Genomic DNA, 10,797 nt, shown 5'->3' with positions numbered 1-10,797 from the left:
TCAAATATGACAATTGGTAGGTATTACAATTTGGTATATTTGGAAGGCTTGATGCTTGAAGGTATTTCAAAATGTGACTAAAAGACCAACCCAAATCATTTCTTTGATTTGGATAGAGATTGTGCATAATCTCATAGGGTTGTTGGATAGTATAAAAGGTAATACGCAACAAGCGGAGGTTAAGCGATTGGAGTTTCATGCCATTTGAGACATAGGCATATTTTATAGATGGCTCACTCATAAGGTGGAGTAGTTTTACTCTGCACCAAAGTATTTATTGAAGCCGATGGTTAGAATTTAGAAAAAAAAGGGGATCTATAGTATATCTTGTATGTTTAGCCTTACAACGTTTTCTAATACTAATGTAGTGTTTTATTTTGGAATTTTAAAAAAAAATCTATGTTGCTTATAGTATATGTTTTAGTGTCATGTTGTTGTTTTGCTATGTTGCCTATAATATATGTTTGTGTGTTGTCATTGTAATGATTGTTTCATTGTGTATTTTCTTTTCTATAATCAAGATGTAGGTTCTCGAGGTCTTGACTAGTTCAATCAAACATCTTATTGCCCGACATCCAACACGAAGGATGACACTAAAGCTGAAGCCTAACACCTATACCCAAGAAACGTTTTATATTCCTCGGAATCAAAATCACTAAAAATTATATACCTTTTATCTTCAGTTCATTAGTGTCTAAGTTGTGTATGCAAGAAGGATAAATGGCATTATTACATGACACTGTAGTGTATAAACCATTGTTATTAATTCTACCACATCCAACAAACACAACATAAGACCCACACAAATGGATTTTGGCCCCATATTAAATGAGAAATGTAGAGTATAGAATATATCTTAACTATGTGTGCCACAACCTATAATTTGATTCAAATTGAATTATTCTCTCTATCACATGCTTTATTTTTTAACGTTCACTTTTAAAGTACAGTGTTCTCTTTTTCACTCTTTATTTTGTGGAATAGCATGACAATGTCAAATTGAAAAATGATTTGTTTAGGAGCAAATGACGCATGTAAGTAAACTCAAACTAAATTGTGCAATGAAAAATGAGACAACGTCAAACCGAATGCAAGAATTGACCCCTGATATTAGTACCCACTCAACATGACGTTGCAAAAGGCAAGTTCTACCATTAACTTCATGGCCATATATTTCAATTGTAACAATTTTAACATGATAACCTAGTTGTTTGAACAATGATGTATGAATGTGATGCATTCATGTCATGCATTAGCTCATCCTCAATAGTCTCATGAGTTCAATGAAGCAACCTTAACTATTTCATGTTTGGTTGTTTAACCTCTCACAAGTTATATCTCCAGCCACATTTGGATGATTTGCTTTTTGAGTAATATGGGAATCATAGTTGAGGTGTGTGGGCTCTACAAGTACTAGAGCAAAAGAGAATACATGTAATGAATATTAGAACTTGTAAACATGCAAATATATATAATGCACTATGTAGTGGGATATGGCTTGCATGTGCCCTTGATGTGAAACTCCCATGACAATTGAGCTACATAAGTTAGTAAGAGTTACACTTACATTTAACATAGGAAATCCACCAAATGCAAGTGGAGCACAAATTAACAATATGACATTAAACTACTAGTTGTTGTTGGAGCATCAAATTCTTGTATGCGAGTATTGATGATCTTACACTTTTATTTACAAGAATATGTACAAAGAGGCCTCTTGATTTAATATTTGATCGAATCATTGAATGCAATATCATATATTTGTAGCAAACACCATTTTTGTTTTCCTTTGGTTATATTGTATTTCTGTCATTAATAATTCAAATCGGAATGGTTCTAATCCTAATACACCTAGTATGAACCCATCACTTTCCAACTTGAAGTACATCATTGTAATTTGTAAGGCTAGTGCAAGGCTATTGTACACAACAAGTCATGTCCACGATCCACCGAAAAGAGATATCATAAATAATTTTGAAGTGTCCTATATCTGGAGGGGTTCAATGAGATCTTTATAATGGTTTGAATTGCATATTCATTATTTTGCAACAAATTTGGGACTATATTCAGGATCTAGCTACTCAATCGTACAATATGTATTGCTAGTTGTTTTAAACTTGGCATGCCTTTATGTTCACATAGTTCAACCTATTGAACTTTTCTTTAACACAATGAGAATTTAAGTGTGGGCTTTGAAATCAATTATTTAACATTAATATGTATGTACATATAATAATATGGATTGTGTGTTTCATCAATTTTAGTCATTAGCAAAACATTTGAAATGCTTTTGCCTAGGATGAGACACAAACAAGATGCAAAAGACTTTAAACCCAATCACCTCCTCAAAGTGGAGAGGAGCTAACCACTAAACCCATTTGAATACAAGTGCTCCCCTTCACATACTCATACTCGACAAATCTCTAATTTGAGGATCCAAGGTAATGCCATGGTAAGACAACGCCATTCTACACCAAAATCGACGACAATATATGGAGTTGATGCATCATAATCGGCCTAAAGGTTTTAACTTTGTTCTAACACAATGTACAACTTATTGGACAACAATCATTTGGGTTTTGTACATCAATGTCCATAATATTTCAAGCTAATAGAAAACATGATTATAATACTACTTGATAATCTTGTGAGTTAATTAATCCAACGAAAATACAAGGTTCCTTTTTAATTAGTGACGAACGAAGTAAATGGTATTTTTTTATAACTCTTTCTTTGAAATCATGATCTATCTTGTACTTGAAAGCATTAATATTTTGCAAGGACCACTGCCTTCAATGAAGTTTCGTCTTTCAAATAGACATTCCTACATAACAAACATCCATTAAACATTTACAAGTTTTGAATAAGGCAAGAAGTGTTTCCCACTTTTCAAATAAAAGCTGAAGTAAAATTATAAGAGTGGTAAGAAGTGTATTCATTATATTTGAATGAATGAGTTGGATGCTATTCTATCAAATATGTCGTTGCAATAATGACATACATATGAATCCAAAAAACATATGTGAAAGTACCAAATTAATCCAAAATGTTATAAAGCTAATAAAAATATATTTGATGTTTGATGAAGGGACAACAAATTGTTGGATTGTTGGCTCGAACACATGAGAATTATTCAGTGAAATCTTTCTAGTTTGATGAAGTTTTTATACATCATCAGAATGTTTTAAGCATTCATCATAGGAATAAAAGCAAGTCATAACTCTTTTTCATGTACCAAACCCTTTGACAGATATTTATTTGGGTTGTAGGGTAACCCATTAGTGTTGCTTGCGGTGCGGGCGTTTCTAATTCGCAATGCAAGCCCTCGAACTCACTACACCAATCATGACTAATAAAAGTTGAGTGAGATGGATCAACACAAAGAATTTGTAAACATAGAAGCTATGAATGAACCGTGAGGTAGGAATCAACATAAAGAAATGATATCATGGGATTGGGATCTTTCCTAATGCAACCCTTGATTTGCTTGCATTTTCTTCTTTGATCAAACAAATTTCAAACAACCCTAACAATGATCCAAAACTGTACAATCCATTGCCTCCAATTCTCAACATTCTCTTATTCCACAAAACAATGATATTTTTAAACTTGGTTTCAACAACTCAATCCATACTCAACAATTCAAACAAAATTTGTGGTTAGTCAAAAAACCGATGACCACATAACCCGAGCCACCATATCCTTATGCTCTACATAAGATTTAGAAACATTTTTCATAGTCCTTGTGATCAAAAGATTTTCAATGCTGTCTTGAGGCTGGAAAGATTTCCAAAGAGTTGCCAATTGTGAAAAACACTAGAATACTCCTAACATACTTGGAAATATATGAGAGAATACCCAAGTGTTTTCTAATAACTATAAGACACAATCTAATAACTATAATCTGTCCGCAATACAAAAATGTACTATTACGAAGGGGATACTTCAATAAGCTTTGAAAACCTTAGGTGGATCTGGATATACCACCACAACAATCCCATGTTTTCCCAATTGATTCCTTGGTGGTACCAAATTTACTACTACAATACAATGGAGTACTTAGGGAAGTTTCAGAAACTCAAAGCGCATTCCATTGAATGTCCGAAAAGTTTTCTTTTTTCGTTTGTTAGAGTTTTGTGAGAACTTAGAAGTTCTCTTCACAGGGTTCCCAATCGATTCCTTGGTGGTACCAAATTTACTACTACAATACAATGGAGTACTCAGGGAAGTTTCGGAAACTCAAAGCGGATTCCATTGAATGTCCGAAAAGTTTTATTTTTTCGTTTGTTAGAGTTTGGTGAGAACTTAGAAGTTCTCTTCAGGGGGTTTTCCGCAACATAGCCTTCATTAGGTCTCTCGGAAAGATATGGGGGTTTCATTCTCTTCGCGTCGTTGAGAGGGAATGTGTGTATGAGAGTATGTTAAAGATTAAAAGTGCAAAGGCTTTTTTGTTTGTTTGTTTGTTTGCATTTTGTGTGTTTGTTTTGAATGCAAATCACATTTTTGCACTCCTCTTTCTTAAGATCTCAAATTTGAAAATTTGAAGACTCTTCTGCTGGTTTTTCTTCTTGTTTGAAGAAGAAGAGGAAGAGGAAATAAAGAAATACAGAAGAAGTTCTCCACAAATACAGAGAGAGGATTTTGAAAGACTTGAAGAAAGACTTACTTTCTTCTCCATCTTCTTCTTCTACTTTAGAAACCAGATCTGAGGATTAGGGTCAGTGCGAGTTTGGGTTTGTGGGTAGCTCTCCATAGTTTTCAGATCTGCAAATCAAGGTTAGGTTTTGTGGGCAGCTCTACATAGAGGTCAGATCTGAATATTAAGGCGTGAACTTGAGTTTGTGGGCAGCTCTCCATACAAGTCAATTCCGAGAAGTACGGTTAGGGTTTATCCGTAGCTCTCTGTAGAAGCTAGATCTGAGAACTAGAGCTAGGGTTTAGAGTTAGCAGTTGTGGGTAGCTCTCTGCTGCCATCATGGGTTTCTTATCCTTCGTGGGTCGTGTTCTTTTCTCTGCAATTTTCATCCTTTCGGCTTGGCAGAAGTAAGTAAAACCTCACTCTGTCTCTCTTCCTTCCACTAAATTTACTTATTAATTTTTTCTTTTCCTCTGTCTTTCTTTGCGCATTTAAATTGGTCAAATTTCTTTTCTTTCCACTTGTGATATTTCTACTGTGCATTTTCCTCTATCCTTTTTATATAATTCGTTATGCCAGCTTAATTTATCTGAGTTTATTTTAGCTAGCTTCATTTTTTGTATGCACTTCTTTGTCTATGTTTTCATATTTTTTCCACTTATTTATTGGCAGTTATATAACTCCCTATATGTGTCAATTTGTTTTTTGCAAGGTAGATATAGCCTTCTATCTGTTTTCATGTATTCTCTTCCAATTTTTTCTATATTTATTAAAATCTCATAATTTTTCTGTATTTGTTTTTGCCTCTTTTCTGTGCTTATTTTATCTAGATATCTCAAATCTTGTTTCATTCTTAATGTATTGTTTTTTCTACTATCTGCAATTGTTTTCTACCTTTGTATGGAAATTAGATGCAAAAAGACCTTCAATTCCTGCTAATCATGGACATTAAATGCGATCCCCCGATGATTGTAAAATCCTTCCCCATTAGATATGTTGGCATCTTTGTGAAGCAGAAATGATATTAGCTGATTGATGTGGAGACAGTAAACGTAATAGTTGCTATGTTTGTTATTGTAATTGTTAATATTTTCTCTTATTTTGGAAACTAGATGTGAAAATAAACATAAATGATAAATCATGTCAAGCAGAATATTATCTTTCTTTAAAATTCTATTTGGCACTATATTCATCAATTAATCCAGAGATATAAATGTAAATTATTCTTGGCAGAATCAATGATTTTGGGCAAGATGGAGGAAGTGCTTTGAAGGCAATGGAGCCAAAATTTGATGTACTGAGGAATCATGCCACCTCATTTGGCATTTCAGTGCCAGAGATCGAGGTAAACAGAAAGAATTATTGCCATCTTGGTCTTATCATGGTTTATCTTATTGTGATTTTCCCATTACTGTTGATTGATTGTTGTTCTTAAATTGTCATATTCTATGTTCTAACTTCTTATTATGACCATCATGGATCGATGATTGTTCTTATCATGATTTGCTATAATGTGACCAACTATCATGATGATTGTGGATTGATGATCGTTGCTTATAATGACATACCATGTTATTACTATGATTGTTCTGGCTGTGGTATTCCATATTATCTGTAAGATGATTGTGGATTGATGATTGCCAGTATCATGATTCCCCTTGCTCTTGTTGTGATAATGATTGTTACTGGTAATGATATACCATGTCAATATTTGATTATTCTTAGTGTGATACACCTTGTTATTAGTAAGGTGATAGCAGATTGATACTTGCTTTATGATGATGAATGTAGATTAATTGTTATTCGTATTATATGATCCACATTGTTAACTTTTACTGAAAATTTGAATACATGTAGCTCAAATACATACTTATGGCAGCAATAGCTTTTGAAGGCCTTGGCGCAATCCTTTTCACATTGGGAACCAGTGTTGGAGCTTATCTATTGGTATCATTTTCTGAAATGTTTTTTGGGTACTTCATAGGTGAAATGCAAAATTTAGGACATAAAATTCTTTTTAACAAAATATCAAATCTACCCATTTCTATCTTTTCAGCATCTCCAAATTAACATAGCTTTCTATCAAATTTTTTTTTGGGGTATCAAAACACATATATTCAATTTACCTTTTTCATCATTTTTAGGTCTCTAATCATTTATACAGTTTTTTGCTTGCTCATATTTTGATTCTTTTATAGCTGATATTCCTCGTGGTTGTCACTCCTATAATGCACGATTTCTACAATTATGAGCCATCAAGTGCACGGTATGCTGGGGAATTTATCCAATTTTTAAAGGTACATATGAAGAAGAAAATGTCATCTGTTGATTGCCTATGTTTTTATGTTGGGTTCATATATTCTATTTGATGAGTTTAGGGTAATAGAGCTATCCTTTCTTGTATTGAGTTTACAGGTATTCTTCGGAGTTATACGTTATCCTAAGTCTATATTAAGTTGAAGGATTGTCTTTTTTAAGTGTTTATGGTTGTGTGTTTCCAATGTTAGAAAAGATAGTAGGGACTATTGTTTTAAGAATTTCATGTTTAGGGTAATGTTTTTTTTCTTAATGAGTTCAAGAATAAGTTAAGGGTCATATTTGTTTATGCTGAGCTGAAGGATTGCATTTTTATGTGTAGGGTAACAGGGTAATTGACAGATTTATTCTATAGTTCATACGGATTGGCTTTAAGACTGTAGGGTTTCAAGAAATTTGGATATGGGGTTACGTTTTAAAATTGTTATCTATGAGTTTTTATATTTGTTTTTGTTTGAAGAGTTCAAGTATTTTGTTCATCCTTTTTAGGTTTAGGTTATTGTTTGTACGTTGAGTTGAAGCTCTTTTCTTTTTTGAGATTTAGGGTTATGTTTCATATGTTGGATTTAAGCTTCAATTATTGTATTTTGAAGACTTTCTAGGGTTAATTTTTTTTTGTTGTCTATGTTAATTTTTCTGTAAGGGTTTGTGGTTTTTCTTAGGTTTTTTATTATTATTGGAAGATTGTAAGAAAGCCTTTGACATGGTTACTTATTTGTGCTTTTCTTCTCGGCTTGCAGAACCTCTCTCTCTTTGGAGCCCTTCTCTTCTTCCTGGGCATGAATAATTTTGCAGCCAAGAGGATAAAGAAGAAAGTTGTGAAACCAAAGACACAGTGAAAAATCCCTCTTCTATCGGCCAAAAAACATAGGACTATTAAAATATTTTTCTAGTTCCTTTTTTATTTATTATTTATTTATTTATAATGGATATATCAAGTTTTTTTTTTCTCTTTCTACATGATGATGATGTGCAGCATCATTGTAAGGCAATTAGGACATCCAATTTCGTAGCAGAATGCAAATAGTTATTTTTTCTGATTTAAGAAGAAAAAAAATGTAATGTAAAGTTGCCATCTTTTTATTTTTCAGGAGACACTAATGATGGTGGGATGTATGTATTCTTCTATTTGATTTTAAAATAGGAAATCTGTGTTTATAAGGGTTAACTACTTCTCCTTTGATTCCATGAAATCTTCCATTTGGCCTCACTAGTTTTGATAAACATCAATAATGTGTTGCATTCATCAATGAGAAGCTAATGATGGTAATTTGTAGGATTCATGACTACAGTAGGAAAGAGTTGATATAATTTTGCTATATGCTATAGTAGTAGATCCAGCAGTGTGGAGTTACAAGTGGAAGAGGGTACTTTAGAATGCCTAAAATGACATGAAACTTAATATCAGAATGCTCCTTTTGGGTATGAAGTTTCATTAGAGTTTTCATACTAGGGATTATTGATGATATTCAACATTTACTATAGGTACAATGAACCTTCTCTATGGGGATAGATATTTACAAATTGTTTTTATGATAAATAGTGTGTTGCATATACCTCATACAATATCTATAAATTTGGTGTCTTGCACTTGTTAAAATACATGACCAAACAAAAAGATCACTTTTGCTTGCTTAGTTGTGTATAGTCTTCTTGTTAATGGGAATGGGGATTTGAAAAAGCAAGGAAACTATGGAGAGGTATGGATTATAAGGTGGGACATTGATAGAAAAAAATCAAGAAATTGAGATTGAGAGATAGATTGATAGATTTTATTATCACCTTCAAAGGTCAATTATGATCTATGAGACAAAAAATATAACATTTTCAGATAAGGTGGGACATTACATACGAATGGAAAGGAATGGGGATTTTAGAAAGCATGGAAACTATGGAGAGGGTATGGATTATAGGGTGGGACATCGATACCAAAAATCAAGAAATTTAGACTAAGAGATAGATAGATTTTATTATCATCTTCAAAGGTAAAATACGATCTATGTATGAGACAAAAAATATAACATTTTCATTTAGTACGTGAAAATGAGTAGTGACTTGTAAAGTCTTGTATTAATTGTCCATAACAAGGTTTGAACCAATGACTACTTCGTTACAACCACTTGGCTAGAGAGAGAGAGAGAGATGCATATCAATGTCTGCTTAGCATAAACATACAAAGATAAAAACACACTACATGGGTATGTTTAAACATAAATCTTATTCTTTAGCAATGCATCACATCACTATTGTAGATTTAAAAAAAAAAGGAGATAAGAAGATATCCTAGAAGAATCACAAGGCATAAAAGTATTAGACCAAAGGTCAAGGAGATATATCATTATTGTAGTTAGTTGATATGCCGATGATAGTCAAAGTGCATGTTCCATATGCACGAGAAACAACCATTGACACATAATTTAATACCACAACTTTCAATGAAATATCAATAATCTAGTAAAAAATTTGATATATAGTTTGTTAATACCATGATAATAGCCAAAGTGCATGTTCCATATGCAAAGGGAAACAACTTTGACAAGTTCAATGAAATATCAATAGGTTGGTAATGAGAAAAACACTTGTTTGAATGAACATTTTATTATATATGCAGCTCAACAAAAGCTACATAATCTATAGTTCTTTTCAATCCATACTTAAACATATAATAGTATATAATTATGATACTATTTATGGATCAAGGTTTCCTAAGAAATGGTCTCACTCCTCACATTAGTAGATTTAAGAGTGCTAGGAATAGAGAGTGGAAGTCATGCGTGAGCATCACTATGATTTGGATTGAGTATTTAGTATCCAAATTTCAAGTGGGGTACCATACAAATTATCTAGTGTAGCAATAAGCAAAGTCTTTTCTAAAGATATAACACATGTACATTCATTTCTAATTATTTAGGACAACCAATAAAACTTGTTTGAAACTATATGTAAACCAATGGCATGATGATTATTAAACACTTAATTGATCAATGGTCCCCTTTTACATATTATTAGCACCAATAACATTAAAATTGGAGTTACTTTCTCCATACTTTTAGGCTAAGGTAAATATTGCAAGCCTTTTACTTGACTATGGCAATAAGATTGACACATTTAAAGGATCCTTGTCCAACATAATCATGTGTTGCATGTGAAGTCCTAATTCAACTCGTAAACATTAAAATAAAGAAGGCCATCAAGAACAAGTGCAAGACAACCATGCACTCCATCCATTCGGTAATAAAATGAGTGAGATAGTGATATAGCGTATAAGAGTTTGCAATATGATTACGTATAGTATCTTCATGATTTGATCTAAAGTGGACAACTTAAAATTGTTTTGTGTGTGAGAGAGAGAGAAAGAGAGAGAGAGGGAGAGAGCCTTGATGGATGTAGCTCAGTTGGTAAGGTTGCCCAATGCAGACAAGGAGGTCAATAGGTTCAACCCCTACTTTCCACATTGTCATCCGATAAACTAAGAGAATATGTATGAAGTAATAAAGAGGTGAGAAAATTGGTTTCGAACCCAAGACATAATGTCATCTAGTAAATTAAGAGGATATATATGAAGTAATAGAGAGTTGAGATAATTGGTTTTGAACCCAAGACATCGTGCACCCAAGACGTAGTGCTAGTAGTGTAAACAACTCGCCACTAGGGTAAGGTTGTGACAAAGAGATTTAGCATAGAAATACTTTTGATAATTTCATATACCAAATGGATCCATGGAAGTGAACACAAGTGGAATGTGTTTATGAAGATATAATTTAATAATCCCACAAATTTAATTTTAGAGTATATTTATGGTGTAAGTTGCAACATTGTCATGCTATCTTATCACAAGCAAACCA

At 32.8% G+C, this 10,797-nt stretch overlaps 1 protein-coding gene across 1 annotated transcript; it reads left to right on the top strand.

The window, feature by feature from the left end:
* Positions 1 to 4,712: 4,712 nt before the first annotated feature.
* Positions 4,713 to 8,110, top strand: LOC147856465 (uncharacterized). The gene is made up of 5 exons (XM_087329810.1): positions 4,713 to 5,043; positions 5,870 to 5,981; positions 6,494 to 6,583; positions 6,835 to 6,933; positions 7,693 to 8,110. Exons 1-5 carry the CDS (start codon positions 4,976 to 4,978, stop codon positions 7,789 to 7,791), a joined length of 468 nt encoding a protein of 155 aa, XP_087185936.1. The 5' UTR covers positions 4,713 to 4,975; the 3' UTR covers positions 7,792 to 8,110.
* The last annotated feature ends 2,687 nt before the right edge of the window (positions 8,111 to 10,797 follow it).

The sequence above is a fragment of the Azolla caroliniana genome, unplaced genomic scaffold, assembly GCF_043228905.1.
Source record: "Azolla caroliniana isolate FFs.n. ecotype wild unplaced genomic scaffold, voAzoCaro1.0.p SCAF_13, whole genome shotgun sequence".
NCBI classification, from domain to species: Eukaryota; Viridiplantae; Streptophyta; class Polypodiopsida; order Salviniales; family Salviniaceae; genus Azolla; species Azolla caroliniana.
The sequence above is the reverse complement of the archived record's forward strand: the minus strand, read 5'-3'. Positions and strand labels throughout refer to the sequence as shown.

Coding starts and splice junctions, on each gene's coding strand:
- LOC147856465 (XM_087329810.1), top strand. CDS start 4,976: ATGGGTTTCTTATCCTTCGTGGGTCGTGTTCTTTTCTCTGCAATTTTC. Junction 5,044..5,869: donor ATCCTTTCGGCTTGGCAGAA/GTAAGTAAAACC, acceptor TATTCTTGGCAG/AATCAATGATTTTGGGCAAG. Junction 6,934..7,692: donor AATTTATCCAATTTTTAAAG/GTACATATGAAG, acceptor CTCGGCTTGCAG/AACCTCTCTCTCTTTGGAGC.